At 38.6% G+C, this 17450-nt stretch overlaps 1 protein-coding gene across 1 annotated transcript in view; it reads right to left on the bottom strand.

Moving 5' to 3' along the window:
- The window catches only part of RFX4 (regulatory factor X4), a 76429-nt gene that overhangs the window by 24091 nt on the left and 34888 nt on the right, over positions 1-17450 (bottom strand). Inside the window, exons 7-14 of the mRNA XM_050969917.1 lie at positions 14129-14342; positions 13209-13286; positions 11250-11413; positions 9180-9280; positions 7319-7377; positions 5639-5783; positions 2291-2385; positions 712-829 (exon numbers count right to left, since the gene is read on the bottom strand). Coding sequence (XP_050825874.1) covers positions 712-829; positions 2291-2385; positions 5639-5783; positions 7319-7377; positions 9180-9280; positions 11250-11413; positions 13209-13286; positions 14129-14342 — 974 coding nt within the window. The remainder of the gene's footprint in view (positions 1-711; positions 830-2290; positions 2386-5638; positions 5784-7318; positions 7378-9179; positions 9281-11249; positions 11414-13208; positions 13287-14128; positions 14343-17450) is intronic.

Here is a 17450-nt window from a genome sequence, read left to right on the forward strand (position 1 = left end):
TGTGCATTTGTAAAAGGCATCCCTCATGCAAAGTCTGGTCCCGAGTGACTAAATGTTCACACTCATGGCACACCAGTCGAGTCATTCTTGCTTCTAACTGCTTTTAATCTGAACTTTTGTATACGAGGACAAAGCCCCCTTTCAAACAGGGTGGAAAAGCAACATGATTTTTCATTCAAAAAGTAAAAACCTATTTTTTCATCCTAACTGACTTCTTAAGAAATGGAAGACACCCTCTCCAGGTTATAGAAGCACACTCACGTTGCAAAGACCAGTTTCAAATGCTATGTCCTTTAAGAGGAGAGCTGGCAAAGTGTTTCACTGGAGAGCTTTTCATCCACTTCAGCACAAAGTCACCTCTCTTGGCTCAACACGTGGCCAGAGTGTTTTGGCTAAGCAGGCTCACTTTGCACTGAAGTGCATTAGTGAATGCTCCTGTAATGGACTCCCCCAGCTGCCATGTGACTAATCCCTGCAGCTCCTAACAGCAAACAGGAGGAAGTAGCAACATTTTCATCTCCCCTGGCTGCGGCTTGCAGACAAACATCTGTCAAAGTGTTATTTCCAAATGTCAATAGCCCCAATCTATTTTTCAGTTGAGCACTGGACATGTGAGAACTGATTATGTTTTCACTTTAAATGTACATTACAAGCTGGCATAGAGATTTTTTTTGACTGTGGCATGCAATTATTGCAACAAAATCCAGGTACCAAAGCTGGGTGCACTGTGCAAAGTCATGTCCCGGATCACTCGAGTGCCAAAACAGGACCACATCAGGAGAAACTGCTGAGCTACTTTCTTCAAAGAGCCTTGTCTCTTAGCAGCTACCTGCAAAAAGAGAGATGTGCCTGACATGGAGAAACTGTTATTTCTACCAGCAGAACAGCTGAATGATGCATATATCCACCTTCTCTTTTTACACTGAAAAACTACTTTCCACTATCTTCACATTAAAATATACACTACAAATTAGAAAAGCCAAACTCAAAATGGCCTTAAACAGAAAACCACCTTATAACCATGGACAACCTTCAGAAAGAGGAAACAATAAAGTATTGTTCAAGACTGGATCTCCTTTATACATGATAAAAGGACTGCAAAAAAATTGCTCTGATCTTCATCTTCATCTAACCTAATTACTAACATGTTCCTTCTCGCTTCCTAGTCAAGGAAGAAATTTATAATCAATTTTTGATCTGCACTGCAAATTTATATTACTATTTCAAGTGAGATTTAATATTGAATGTAAAGTTTTTGGTTCCTTCTTGCTTTTATTTTTGTGAATTCACTTAGTCATTTTACTAAGAAAAATATTTTCCAGAAAGCACACTTTAGGCATTAACTCTTCAAAAATGTATTTATTATAGCCATATGTGAGTTAAAAGATTCACCATTCAGCTACTAAAATTATTTTATTACAATTCATGCCAAGTTCTTTATTAAAATTAACAGCTCTAGCCTGAATTTCAAATTGCATTCCACTGACTAGAAGAGAAGTTCCCCAAAACAATCATAGTATTTCAAGTAATCTGGACAATTATTTGTTTCCTATATGGCTATTTTGCAGCAGAGGGAGAGGCAGCATATTTTGGTTTGTTTTGGATTTACTTCAGAACCCTAACAACTGGAATGAAGAGTTGAAATTCTAACAGAACATCCTAATGCAAAGAAGTAACAAAAGGTAAAATAGTCAGTTATACATTTTCATACTCTATGTAAAATTATGGTGATGCCGGATCGTTTTTGAAAATACATTTTAAAGCTTTGTTAGGAGGTTTCTGCATGTACTTTACTGAAAATAAAATACAACTCTATGGTATTCCTTATCAGCTCAAAAGGAACATAAATGTGTCCTTGACTGGATGGTAATGTAGACTTTCATTCTCACATTTGACTGTATATAGATGAATTAGCTAGCTTAAATATCCTTTTCATTAAAATCTTAAAAGGCCAGATTATGTTTTTCTTTGCACTGTACCATTAGGATGACTCTGACTCTGAATTCAACTCTCCATATCCCTGGAAATATTGATTTGATTGGAAACCTCAACCCTGTTCAGTTTTAAATACACTCTTTTGGAATAAAATAAACAAGAGCAGAATAAAGCAAAATCCTGAATTTGAGCTATTCTCCATGAAAACCGGTGAGATTTTGCCCACTACTGCTTTAGTCCTGCTCATTACCAACTCTATTGTTGTTGTTGTTGTTGTTATTTTTGCTTTTTCTAAAAATGTATTACCTGAATAGAGATCATAATGCACATCAGTGACTCACTCCTCCTTACCAACCTTTACAACACATCTGTCCACCATGGAATCCAGCCACTCAATGTATGACTCAATGGGGGATTGCTCCTCCAAAAGGTGATCAAACTCCTGATACACTGGCACACAAAACAAAACAAAACAAAGAGCCCACCTTAGAACTTGAATTCTGTTTCAAACAAAAGAAAAACAAATCACAAAAGGCTACCAAAAGAATCACAAGTTTACTGTGGTTTTTTATAATAGATTGCTTAACTGAAATAAATGCATCTTTCCTGGTGCTGGCCCAAAAAGTTTGCTGGGTCTCTTATTTTGTATCTACTGAAAGTGAATGCGGTCACTGAAAGTTTTTTTAATGCAAGCCAATCAGAACCTATTTTTAAATTAGTGGTTTTAAGTTGTCTAGTGTGCCCAGAAGTTAAATGTTTGTGGTGTTCTCTATGAAGAGTGAGAAACTAGGCCTTGACCCCAGTGATGAAAAAATGTCATGCATAAAATTGATTAAGAAATGCATAAAGAATCTTCTCGGCACCAAGTGAATGAGTATTGTTGATAGGGCGCTCATCTCTATAATGCTGTAGTTGCAAAAATGATTTAACTGCTGCAAATCATCTATTTGCAATCTCAGACACACACACAAATGTCCATAAACTTCTTCAAAACAAACTGCTATCAGTGCAGAAATACTCTACTTATTATGAAGAAGAGTTGCAAAAGGCAACCTGTGTACTCTTTGATGTTTTCCAAGTACACATACTAATATTTCAATACAAAAAGTTAAAAAGTCATTCAATAGCAGTCCTTAAAACTTCAAGCCTCATTTACATATAAGAACCAATGGCCGGAAGACAAAGAGTCATGGGCTTTGACACCTTAACAAACTAATTCTTCAACTCAGCTAAGATAAAAGGCCCAGTAGGTCAAGATGAAAGATACTTCCTATCTACTGTGTTACAGGATGATTTCAGTGCGCTAAGCAATTCCATTTACAACTAATTATAAATAACAGGAAAAAGGAATTTCTCTCCATAGGAAAGATAGTTAAGGGGGTGTAGGAGGCAAAGCATAGAGATGATAGCTAAGGAAATGAGCCAGAGAGGCTGTACAAAAATAATGCAAAGAACACCTCCCTGATTCTGTTGGATCAGGAAGATGAGCAGGAATGCATTTGCTAAACACCTGACTACAACTTTGTTTAACTGAGACTTGGAAAGGCTGAATTACCAGAAACATTAGTGGAGGAAGAAGGGAAATGATGTTTGTGCCACCCTTATCTTCTTTCATTCTTTTATTGAATGGGCAACTTCCCTTTATTCAGAACAGGATCACAGAGAAATCTAAATGTTGTCTCCTTACCTGAGTATTTGGCTGGACAAAAACTGCCTGATACAACAGATGAAGTAATTCATATGCTGTGCAAAGAGGGGAGCAAGAGCAGAAAAACAAATCAGTTGCCTGCTTTGCTGCTGGAGCAATGCAACCGTGTACAACAACCTATTTGAGAAAATTAGACGTTTAGCCTTTAGTGATTGCTAAAAATACCTCAACAGGATCTGAGAATGAAGGAATAAAGCAGAAATCATGTCAGAGGTAGGTAGTCCAGCAGAATAGGAAAGAGGCTGTTTTATACCCGGTGATTTTTCTCTGTTTCTTTATCAGTTTGTTCATAGGCTTATAAACCTGGGAGTTTTTTCTCTAGTTATAGTAGCTGAAATTGTACTTCCTTGATTCTTAGTAAAAAGAGTATGAAAATAGGCCTTAAATTGATGCCATATAAGTCATACTAGGCATAGTGAAAAAATTTTTGGTCAAGCAGGATAAACATCAAACATGGGGGGGAAAATCTTAAGTTCCGGAATATTCTCTATACATATCTCAACACCTCATTGGCATCCCATCTTATGAGCTATTAGCTTCCCATTTCTGAATAACTTCTTATTGGACTATAAAGGTCTAAAATACAGAAAAACTTGCACAAATCCAACAGCATTCAGGAAAATTCTGTTTGGTTTTATTACGCTAATAGCACATAGGCAAGAAAATTCCTTAAACATTAAGGATGCTCTGAATGCCAACCAAAAATGTTGCTGCTACTAAGGAATATAACTTTGAAAACTCTTTTTTTTCTTTTGCCAGTGGTAGGATGCTGGATAGATCTTGTAAACATAACAGATGGATTTACTCAGCTTCTGGACTTCAGTCTCACTGTATACTACCTTCTTTGCTGCCATGTCGAATTCCTATCTCCTCAAAAGGGAAGAAGGCCATGAAATGAATCAAGAGTGAAGAAAGAGAGGAAAGAATACCAAGAACCTCTCCCTGGAAAACAGAGCTAACAGAGAATGCAAAGCCCATCACTGAACAAAGGAGAAGAATTCAAGTGTTAACGCAGTAGGATGACTGCCACAGTCAACCTTGCAGGGTCCAGGGTACATGTGAAGGTGTTGCACCTTGTCTTCCTAGCCACTTCCTGAAAGAGTTACCTCACTAGCAGACCCACCCTTGCTGGGCTCCCACAAGTGGTTGCCTGGGTTGTGCCCTGTTCAGGCAGATTCTGGGTAAAAGATGATTGGTCCTCTTCAGGAGAGAGATGGCAATACAACAGGTAGGTTCACAGGAAGTGAGGTTATGTGAAGGATGTTAAAGACATCTGTTGCCTCAAAACAACAAAACTCAGAGTGCTTTGGGTTACACCTGATCTTATAACTATGCAACAGTTGCTGCATGCTGGAAGGAATATTTTGTATTTGCAAAAGCTCTTTAATTGTAAAACCAATTTGCCAAAATCTGCAAAGTCACTTTCAAGTCCATACCCTTCACTATACTAGACAGAAACTAAATTAACCAATGAGCTTGTCTGATATGGGACTTTTATTTAGTCATAACAGTTCAGGGCAAAAGCTTAACCCACCAAATGCTCTTGATTATGAAAACACTGTGTAAAAAGGAGCTTTTTATAAACAAGTTTACAAGGGACTCAGATACACAGCCACTTAAGTATCAAAGCCATTCAAAAGACAATTCTCCTGCAATTCTATAGCAGGAAAGATTGGACTTTTACACAGTCAATGGTTAACTCATAGATTTAGTCAGGTTCATGGAAAAAAAAAACCTCCTGAATTTGGATGCTAGTTTTGTGCCATTGTTTGTTCTGGGTACTAGAGAGGAATGCATCATGGAATGGTGCCCAGATCTTTGCCCCAAAACATAAGACCTTGACAGGGCTTTGCCTTACATTTTGGTAAATGTCTTTATATTTATCTTAAGCCTCCAAGCAAACCAATGGCTGAAACACCAGCACTACTTTCTCTGAGCGTTTTTCGCAGCAGGAAGCCAAGTTGACCTGGCTTTATTTGAAGATTCTGCTCTTACATTGTATGATGAGCTTTCTGTGCTCCTCCCGTGAATCCTCCATAGTATAGAGGGTTTGTTTGGTAATGCTATTCAGATCCACATTCCTCCAGTCCTCCAGCATTTGAAATGTGATGTCTGCACTGTGGATCACTGTTCTTGATGCCTGTAATCCAATTCAATCTATTCATTAGTTCATGCTTTATTAGGTTAAAAAATAGGCTTTATCCCCTTTTATGCTTCCTTAGCTGGGCTCACTAAGTTCATTCTCCTCATGGACCCCCACCCACCAAATTGATGTCTTATGGATATTACAGGGCCCTCTAACAAGAGAACTCTTCAGTCATTTTGCCTGCTTTAATCAACTGCAAGTATTTTGACTGCATCCACCACAAACCATAATGAGCAACACTAATCTGATGCTGTCATTGCTAGACCTCTTAATCTCTAACAGCTCTGCTGGTTATCATTTCAAGCTTCAGAAGAAAAAAAATCAAACCAATACCAAACAAACCCCACTCAGGTTTGCACCCTCCCCTCTCCCAATCTATGAAGACTCTCATTCTTCCCTCAGGCACATGAAAAGGTTGTAAGGCGTCCTCATCAGGTCTGTGTCTTGGCTGATTGAGACAGGGATCTGCTGCTGGTAATGAGGAGGATGGACAGAGTAAAGGAACTGACACAAGGCCATGGTCATATACACAGATCTCTGTAAGTTAAGCAGAGATGATAACACACACCAAGGTTATCAGCTTCCCCAAGGGAGTGATGCACTTGAAGAGTTCTTCACCTAAGAGATTTGATCCCAGGTTTGAGGCAGAAGGTTGTGGTTTCTTTATCTTCATTTCCTCTGAATGGGTATGGACCTCCAGGTTGCAGTGATGATCTATGGTATTTGGGGAACGGTAGCTCAAGTATCTTTGTCTCCACCACTAAAATAATGGCAGAAGAAACCTACAAAAAAATTCCTTGCAGGAGTCTTCTCTATTTCCCTAGAGCTTCTTTCTGTGGGATTCACCCCTCACAAGGTTAACCTGGGGTTTTGGATACACCTTCCAAAAGTGGAGCTTTTAGGTGACAGGGAAAAAACCTATTCCCGCCAATAAATGCATGAAACATTATTGAATTCAACGCATTCTCTCCCTCTTTATACTACACAGAATTTGGCTTCATGACTTTTTACAGGTAATTCTGATGTAAACTGGGGAAAACCAAACACTTTGGAGCAGCTTCTCTATTCACTTGCTGTGGTTACAAGAACAAGTCTATTTAAAACCCAATTCAGCTGTTTTCCCTTTTACTAATTTGCATTTTATTTATAACATACAATTAGACTTGGAATGTATTGTTTGGCATGTAGAAATTTTTCTTGCTTTGCAACTGGCCTAATACGAGCAGCTCTGAATTCAATGGAATGTCTCTAATTTATTTCCTGGAAATGTACCATCTCTTCAAATCAAATAATAATTTTGTTTCATGAAAGTACCCTGCTGAATTTAATGATCAGGGGTTGCCAGTTGTCTGGAAAAGCTTTTTTCAGTGATTACTTTTGATTTTGTAGAGGTAGCCACAACAAATATTGGAGACAAACTGCTAATGTGATCTCCTTCTCTGAATAAAGTCCAATCTGTCAATTCATAAAATTATTTGAAAAGTCTGTAAAAAGGACATTCATCAAACCTGAGAAACTGAAATACTTACTTGGCAGAGATGATTTAGTGATGTCTGTCGCCGTAGTATTTGTGAAAATCTTCTGGACACTGCAGAAAAGATGCATGTTTACATACTGTGCTAAATAAGGATAATTACTTCAGAAAGTATTAAACAAGAACAACAACAAAAAATATATATCCAGTTTCCTATACAAAATTGTGGCTACATGAAATGCACTCAACTAGCCCAGCTTTAACTTAATTTAAACCTTGACCTAAACCCTTAAATCTGGATGCTCAATCAATTTTACAGAGGCATATTACAAGCAATTATTTATAGATGTTGTGAATAATGACATGACAAGAGAAACAGAGGACAATGGAAAAGCTTTGCTTGTTCAGCATAGCAAATTTTCTCTTGCTACACAAAGGAGCTAGAGAACAGAAAGAACTATTTAACAGAAAGAAAAATGTTGGTGCAAGAATAAGTGCACATAAAATAACAATGACTACATTATGGGTGGAAATGAGAAAAGGTTGCTAAATCTTCATGCAATTAAGTTTTGGAGGAGTCTTTTGACTGGACTAGTAGGGGCTAAACTCTGATCCAGTTTCAGGTAGAATTTGATCAAAGTTTCTGAAAACAATTTGCATGACATACTAATACATTATGGGCTAAAATGGTCCAGGAGGTACTTGCCAGTCCTCTGTTCCCAGTTTAGCTCTTTGTTTGCAAGTGATAGGGACCTTGTATTAAAATATTTCCTATTCTTGGAAAATGAACATTCTTTTAAAATGCTGTATTGTGCATTTCTTTGTCTGAAATCAGTGCCTTGGGAACTGCAAAAATGACCAAAGCTTGCAGTTCCTTGTGTCAGTACCTCCATTGGCAGTGTACCCTATCACAAATTCCAATGAGGAGGAAGCAGCTGCAGAATCAACAAAGGCCCGTGTAGAAGGCAGGGAGCACACAGTATTTTCCTTATATCAAAAGGACCATATTTGCAGATCTATCCAAAGAGAAGCTAGATGTGGTCACAGAGTAAGCTTTCCCTCCATACTGTGCATAAAGGCAGTTAAAAAATACAGATTGAGGACAACTAGAGAGTATACTGTCCATCTCTTTCTGTTTGCCTGTAAGATTGGCAAAGATTTTGCTGTTGAAGATTCTTGATATTTTTGAATGGAAAAAAGATGTGGTAAAGCGTATTTTCAGTTCAGACTGTTTAATTTTTAAAACAAATTAGTAAACAGTTCAAAACACCCTGAAATTAGTTGTTCCAACTTCCATCCTGACTGTTCTCAGTAACATATACACCCAATTTTCCACACTGATCAAAATAGTTAATCCTTCTCCTAAATTAGTTTTTTTTCCCCCCTTTAACTTTGTGGTGTGGAATTTAGTGCTCATGAAAGGCGAAGAACTGAGAGCTGTGAAATAAAGCAGGCTTTATCAATAGGTGATGTGCACTGCAGGCATCTTACAAAGCACATTTGAAAAGGACTAGTGCCCTTTCCTGTGGTGACAGGGTAATTTGATCTCCTTCATTTCTAACTCTGGCACTTTTTTGAGCAAGGGCCTCAAGCTGTATTCAAACTCTGCTAGCCTAAGGGTTTGTTTAATAATTTTCTTTGCCTAATATCATCCTTAATGTTTGCTTACTATCAACAAAATTAATTTCTTATCAGAATACACAAGAAAGGAAAATAAATTCTCATTTTGAGCGGTGCCTCATTTCACTAAATGAGATTAGTTCTCATTAACGAGTAGAGATTCTAAGTGAATGCAAGATTTATAATGATGACAGGTTTTAATTCCTAAAAGAACACTAGTCTCACTTCCAATTAATTTGTGATCAATAAAGATTATCCTTCCCAGTTTAACAGGAGAGATATTGGGCAATACATACACTCAAATTTAATATTTCGTAGGTTTTCCGGTAAATCATGAAGAGCTACTTTCAGCCACTCATCCAGTTGCTTCGCAAACTTTCGGATCACCTGTGTCAAACTGAAAAAAGAAGTCACAACATCACACCGTGTTTACTCTGTGCATTGCACTACAAAAGCTGTGAACGTGTGAAGACCATGAGTCATTTATTTACACATTATTATGCAGAGTTGCTAACATATTTTGGTTTGCAGGCATGAAGAAAAATTTCTGAAACTTCTGACAACTTTTGCAAGAAAGGCAAAATTTATCACCACGGTCAAAACCTCCCATCTCCGTTCAGCAATTTGATACTTACAAACAGTATTTTTATTTTAAATACAATCATTCCCACTCTCTACAAATATGAATTCACAGCTGTTTAAAGAAGACAATAAATCAAAGCTGGGATTTCAGCTCAGTTATGCCCACATTTACATAGATGTACAAGGGGATATTCAAGTGGAGCAACAATCTGCTGCAGGCCAGAGCCAGTTAGTGAGCGGTGATGGCGGTGGGGAGGAATTTTCAGGCCAAGCACACACAGGTGTGGGAACTGGAGGTAGAGCAGGACCTGCCTGCTTAGCCCTGCACAGGACTGGAACCTTCCCACACAAGTGAAATTTCTCTCTTCTTTCTTGCTACAGTTTCCTGATGGTTCCATTATTTCCTATTAAACTTGGTAGGCAGCTCATTCTGCCCTTCTCATAGGAATTCTCAGTAAAAAAATGACAGTTTGCAGGAACAGTGGCAGAGTGTTGTGCAGAGGATCCTAAGAGTTGGCTCTGACAGACAAAGCTGCGCTGCCTGTAGCAATGCTAGGAAATGCACAAATGAGAGAGAAAAGATACAAGGAACTTCTCCCTTTCAACCAAGAAGCTTTTTCTGTTTGTACTTCTAGCACACTGCATGGACAACAAAGCGGTAAAATAAACATGGCCATCAGCCTGCTCTGCTCCATAGAAACACCCATAGAGAACAGAGGATGGAGGACAACTGCTGGGCTCACTAAAAAGTGCCTTTTCTGGATAGCCAGAATTTGTTCCCTGGAAGTATCTCAGAGGATTCTGGTTGAGTCAGCAAGATTTCCTTCAGGAGCTTCCATTGCAATGAGACCCTTCTTCACCCCCTCCAGTGCAGGCTATGGCTTAATAGCCACAATCTGGCCCTTTATATGCATTACAAAAGTCTATATTCACACTCAAGTCTCTCCTTATTTGCTATGAAAGAACTAAGCAGCTTGAGAAAAGGACTGCTGTTCTGTTTAATCCTTCCAATGAAATAGACTGGGGAGGGGTGAGGGGCAAAGACTGTAAAAATGTATACGTCTTATCAAGAACAGCCTACGCTTATAGCAGATGTCTTGTGTAAAATACTTTCACTTTTGCAGTCATGAAATGCACATAGGAGAGAGGAACAACATTGTAAAAACATTTTCCTTGATTAGAGAAACTTTAAAATCTTAAGGGCTAAACACACAGTACCAATAAAAAACTCCTAGAGCAATATTCTTAACAAATTACTCCATGTCAAGAACACATCAGTCAAATAATATTAAAGGTGCACAAGACTATTTAGAAAAAGATGGCTTCCTGAGAAGCACACAAGTAAAACCAGAGGGGAAAACATGTTGACTGCACTCAGTGATTACACTTTTTGCTGTAGATTATCGATCTCTGTCCTGCTTTACCTCTATGAACAAGAATTCTTAGACTTTCATGAACTCCAGGTAGGAAGAGACCAGCTGAAATCTACTACATGAATTGGAATAGTGAATTTAGTTTGGGTTTAACTGAACATTAAGAAACCAAGAAGAAGATGGTATCCTTCATCACATAAAACCCCCCAACACTCCAAGTCTTTCATAATACAAGTCTTGTTAAAATCTGAACATCTTTTCGGGAACATGTAAGCTCTTCAACTCCTTTCAAATGACACTGTGATTTAAAGTCAGAAAACGAGTGGCAGCAAGCAGCTGTCTGAGAACTGGTATCATTCTTGAAGAAAAGGAATATTAACAAAGACAGCTGAGCTAGAAGGGGTCAGTTACCTGTCAGGTAAGGCTTGTAGTACCGTTGGCATCAAAACTCCAGAAATTGCCTTGTACAGAATTGAGTCACAAACTCCCACTATATTCACTACGGTTGAAGAACCCAGTACGGGCAGCATATGAGGAGGCATCCCTTGCCAAAAGTGCAGAAGAAAACTTTGAACCTGCAATCACGAGAAGAAGCAGGAATGTTAAAATTAAAATAATCAAAGGCCACAAATACCATTCCCTTTAAATTATCATGCTTATACAGCTTTTGTTTTAGAGATGGGCTAATGGGGTGCAACACAGGCAAGGCATGTTCCTTGACTACATAGGCTCATACTGTAATGCAGCACAAAATGGGATAATCAGCCAAAGGGTGAGGAGACACTCGAGGTTGGTGACAGGGAGTCTTTGTGTCACTGCAGTAGAGACACCCATGGGAATCACTGGATTTTTATCTTCCATCAGTGGCTGATGAGTTTAGCTCTTTGGCTTCCACATGTCAAGCCTTTTTCTCTCTCTTTGCACTACGTCCCTGTGTACAAAGGAATGCAATCTAGGACGGGAGGGAGGGAGGGAAAGATAGCAAATGGCTTACAAGGGTCAATATATTCTGTCTTTCCTTTGGAAAGAAACACTACACTTTTGGATTTTATCTTTCCTCCACTATGAAGGAAAGTGGAGAAAAAGCGGTGAAAGGCAAAGAAAACAAAAAAAGGGGAGAGATTTTGGACACAGCAAAATATACCTCTGAAAATTTGAATGTAGGATATAAAGGTGTTATTAAGAGAATGATATGATCAGTTCCACAGGGGTCAGAACACCAGCACTCACGAATTATAACTTTCTGCACACACTCTGTAGCGAAGTAAGCAACCACACCATGTGTAACTGAGAGTATTTGCCATTTATATATCGCTGCTGCTCAGCCCCTTCCCTACCCTAGATCCTGATATAACTAATAAAATACAGCATCTTGCTCTTAAGAAACTATTCTGAGACTCACCCACCTAAATGTCCTGAATGAGTCAAGTATTTTTCTCACATGGAAAATTCTAGACTCAGCACAGTGGTGCAAAACACGATTTAATCCAGAAGAATGTGAGAATTAAAGAAGAAAAACAAGGAATTTTCTCCTATTGTTCAGAAGAGAGAGTCAAAAGACCCATTTCCTTCGATTTGTTTTTCTCCAGGATCTGAACATCGTATTTTAATCAGGTCCTCAGTATCTCCCTAGCCAGATTTGTTATGCTAGATAAGAAGCCATTTTCCCATGCAATATAAACCTGCTTGCATTCCAGTAACATTTTATTTTTCAGGTCTAATTATAGAGCTGTCTGCGTCGAATGCCAGCAACCCCTCAGATTCAGTAAGATATGAACAGGCACAAGCCTTATCCATCCACAAGAGATGGTATTCACTGCTGAGCAGTGTGTGTGCGTTCCTAGCTGCACTGCAGTACAACAGAGCAACTGGAGACTTCCACTATGGCTCTCCAGGATATCAGGGAGGCTGTAATCCCCCCACCACTCTGCATTGCTGTTAACAGACCAGAAGAGCCCACTGTTGTTGCTGTGACACCTGCCCTGGCTCTGCTGACCACATAGAAGAACTCCTTCAGACAGCTCAGTCCCAACAAAAAGCTTTGAAAAGTTTTGGTGGACACACTTCTCAAGTTGTAAGAAGTGGATTGTCCAATATCTTGTAAGGGGATATTGCTACCTTAATCCTGATGGAGAACAGAGAGCAAAAACATTCTCATTGCTTTTGTTCCTCCAACTCACCCAGCATTATAAGTGAGATTTAGTGCTATCAGTCACATATTAGATACTCAAGTACAGCTACTGTTCCTTGATCCTGAAAAGCACTGAGCATCACAAACCCCTAAGTCCGTAATATAACATAAAAAATGAGGTCTAAAATCCATTGATACCTTATGGATCATAAAACTGCAACTGCATTTTCTAACCATACCTCATCAAAGTTTGCTCTTATTACAGTGTCCAGTATCCTCTGACAGTGAGTCCTATACATCATAATAAAGGTAGAAACCTGAAAAAGAATGAAGGAGACACACAAAAGTTCATTCTGCTTTAAGAAATCCTCTTTTAAAATACCAGAACACAGAGCACAGAAAAAGCAAGTTTTTTTCCTTATTGATGTGCAACTTGATGTGCAAAAATAATCAGTTAAATTGTATTTAGATTAGCTGCAAGATGAGTTTTTTTCTCAAAAGTAAATTCTCTCTTTGAGTTAATGGATTTTTCTGTCAATAGGATTCTTCAAACGTAAGAGGAGCAAAAAGCCTCAGTGAGATCAAAGACGAGAATGTGGCCCTAATTAGGACATAAAGAACTAAAAACCCTATTCTTTTGTCCACTTCACATTGATACTACGCATGTGAATAGAACCAGAAACCTAGCAAGCTCAGCCAAGAGGAGCCAGAGCACTTTTGTCATATGTGTGGATAGGATTCTCTGAATTTCTACTCTAGAAGAAGAAATTCACTAAGTCCCTCTCTACTCAAGAAAGCATTAGAACTGTTTGTCAGTTTGCCATCAAGTGTGTTCACAGATTAGAGGGCTGCAACATATTTTAAAAGTTGCCCTCAAACATCACATAATTTTAAAAGTTGCCCTGCTGTATGTAATGTAACTTAAAAAAAAACTTGCACAGGCATTAGAAATATTGTACAGCTGATAGTGTCAGCTCCCTTTTTTAAGGGAAGATATTTCTTCCTATTAGATGAAGTAATTCAGCCCCCCATAAATCAAGTCAAGGCATTATTAAACTTACTCCTGTTTTAAGTCTTTATATATTAAACAAAGCTTTCATCCAGTGCAGGGGAAAAAAAGAAACCAAGACAAGCTGAGAAAAGATTTCCAAAGTGTTACCTTCTCCTCTGGCAGACTAGCTGGCAGATTTAAATCTTTGACATTTGGAAACTCTGGCAGCAATGTTCCCAGTTTGGATCGTGGTGAATACGCCACTGTCTGTTTGGTTACTTCTTTTTTTCCCGTTTCGTTGACCCAGGCTGCTCCTTTTTTAGAATACATCACATCATAATACTGGGAGTTTTCTTTCACTGCAATCCCATAATAATGGTACCTGATACATAGAGATGTGTATTTTATAAAGCATATTGTTTGAAAATTAAAGAAAAATATATGGAGGCAAGGGAAACTGATCATGCAAATGATTTCTACAGCAAAAAAGACTGAGCAATAGTTTATACTTTATTAACAAGCCACAGAACACGGTGGTAATTATTGACCTTCCAATCTTCATTCTTTATGGCAAAAGTAAGGTGACTCTCTTGTAGGGCAGGAAAATGATGTTCTTCCATTTTTTTACCTTAGTAAAAAAAAAAAAGGATCCTAAAGCTACTTGTTAGCAGAGCTCTGCTATGCAGCTGCTCCTTTAGTTCAGCAATAAGCAGAGGTACAGACCCTCTTCTGCTGTTATTTCAGCTCCCTGATTCTTAGGCTGTTGAGGGCTGGTTTGGTCCTTGAAATGCACAAGTCTTTAATGCAAACAAGTTGATCAGAAACATTTCAAAAATTGAAAACACCTAAATTTTCAAAAAAAAAGAGGGGGGGAAAGGCTTGTGCTGGAAAGCAATGAATGGCAGGAAATGTACAGTTCCAATTATTTGCTTCACACCCTAGCATCAGCAAGGGGCTTTGATCAGCAAGAGATAGGACACAGCATTAACTCTGTCTGTGAGGCCACTTGGGAATTACAGTGTGGCTGTGCAAAGGAAACAGATCAGTGGGACAAGTTTGTACTACTACTCAGCTTTATTAAAGGCGCTGGTGGAAGCACTAGTTATCAAGCAAAACTCTTGCATCAGAGCAGCAGAGATTTTATCTTAGTCCTTCTGTAAATTCCTAACTTTTATTTCAGTTTCTCAGCCGCAGGCACCCAACCCAAATTTGTAGTGATTACAAAATGCACCACAAGATTGTACTGCTAGTATACTTTTGCTTCAGCCAAATCCTACACAGATTTTTCAGTGATCCTCCACTTCTCTCCTTACAGCCTATCAGATCATCATGAGACTCTGTCTTCTGGATCCCACTATGATGGCACAAGAAATTTCCATCTCTGGATGCTTCTTTGACTCTTCAGTCAGTTACTATTTCAGAGTGCCGACACCAAATCTGTTCATTCAAACAGACACAAATTCACTTGAGGCAGTTCTACAAAGGTCATCAATTAAATTAATTAAAGAGTAGCATGTAAGTGATGGTAGTTTAAAATAACTGGTGACTTTTCCTTTTCCACAGATCTGTGCATGTCATAATCCCAAGCAGAAAATAGTGGTAAAGAGCTGGAAGCCCAAACTCTTCTATCAGCAGACGTGGGCTGAGAGGAGGCCTAGGGTGATGCAGGAAATTTCTAGTACATGGTTTCTGGCCATACCTACTGAGGACATTCCCTACTTTCCATTAAAAATAAAAGCTATCTTGAACTCAACATTGAAGAATCCAAGTGACATTTCTTAAAACATTCCACTGACACGGTATGAATGGAATTTCCTAGCTTCAATACCTGAGAAAGCAACAGTATTGGCTCCAAATTTTCCCATAAGAGCTTAGATCAAAACATGCATTCCATACAAGAAACTGGGTTCCAGAATGTTCCTGTTAGAGGTAACTCATGGAAAGGGGTTACAACACCAGATGTAGAAGTTTGGCTTTTTCTAATTTATTTTTAGCTTGAAGGGTTAACACCTCCAGCTCTTGGTTTAAGTGCCCAATTTAGTACCTGACAGCTGCCAGTTGAGCACTGCACATAAGGGCCATAAAACTCACACACGGCCTGTGTGCTGCATCTGGGGTAGGGGAAGCCAAAAGGAAATGCTGTGGGGAGCCAGCAGCACAAACTGCTCAGGGAAGGGCTGGAAGAGGGAAAAAGTCAGAACAAGTGGGACTGAAAGGCTTGTATAATTTAAACTTAAATTCATTTAAACATAATTTGAACTTTAAAAATTCAAGGGGTCAACCTTGTATGAAGTTTTGTCTAAAATCAGTGAAAGAAAAAAAAACAAGCCTGGAAAATGGAGTAGATAGAATTTCACTGTGCAGTGTTTGATTCCTGGTATATTTCATTTGGTAGTAAACTGCATGAAAGAGATTTCCATGTAGCTTCAAAATCACTTAGACAGCAGCAGCAAAATTAACTCAAAAATTTTTCTACATGGCTTCTTTTTTCATTAGTTTTACTATCCTGAAGTGCAAAAATTCACTGGAGTAGTTGACACAGATTATTTACCGATTATTTTTTGTATTCCTATCAGTAAAAAAACCCCTCAACTTAGTTCAATAAACAGGGCTTTGATATGAAAGTTTGATATGTAGAAGAATAATATGCAGACAACAAAATCATTTTTGCGTTAAAGTGAAATACTTTTTACCCTCATTTATCTCTTATATACATCATTCCTTTAAAGAAAGAATAAAAATTCCCTTCACACCATGTGGCTTCCACTCATACCTTGTGTACCAAATTGAAGAGTTTCAGAGTACAATCCAGAAAGAAATTGGTTTTTATGCTGAGCTGCCTTCTCACGTCTCACCTGTGGTGGAAATGTTTCTAAGCTCTGTGTGACAGAGAACAGCTGCATGCTCACATCAATAAACCAGCTGCAAAACAGAAAGCTCTCAGCTGATGAGCATGAGTACAGCACCATTGCAGCTCTGAACTTAGTAATGTTACAAGGCAGCTGTGCTATAAAAAGACTGAAGGCGGAACAGTGTGAAGTGAGATAATCTTAACCACTTCTATGACTGAATTCCCTTTGGCAGTTGCAGGGAGGTGGAATGAAAATAATACTGGCAGCAATTGGTCAGCACAGTTGGTGATAAAGGGACTGAAGTGTTAATGCTTAAAGTAATTTCTTTACATAACACTTAACTGGAATGCAGTCAGGTGTTTCTGAAAACAAAACCAGAGCTCAGTTACAACTCTGCTGGGTCTACCAAGGAGAGTATTTATCTTAAAATAAAGCATACAGGTAGTCTCTGTGTGTATGACAGAAACCCCTATTTGCTAGATAGGGAGCAGGACCATTGCACAAGTGGCGTGAAAGGAGTATGTGACCTGAAAGCTGCTCTGACAGGTGGGCAGGTGAAAGGGAAATTATGCAAGAAATATTAAGTCTCAGTGAGAGTAAAGAGACAGCTTTTGGAGGTGCAAGACATCCCTAGTCAG

Source organism: Serinus canaria, chromosome 1A, assembly GCF_022539315.1.
Source record: "Serinus canaria isolate serCan28SL12 chromosome 1A, serCan2020, whole genome shotgun sequence".
NCBI lineage: Eukaryota > Metazoa > Chordata > Aves > Passeriformes > Fringillidae > Serinus > Serinus canaria.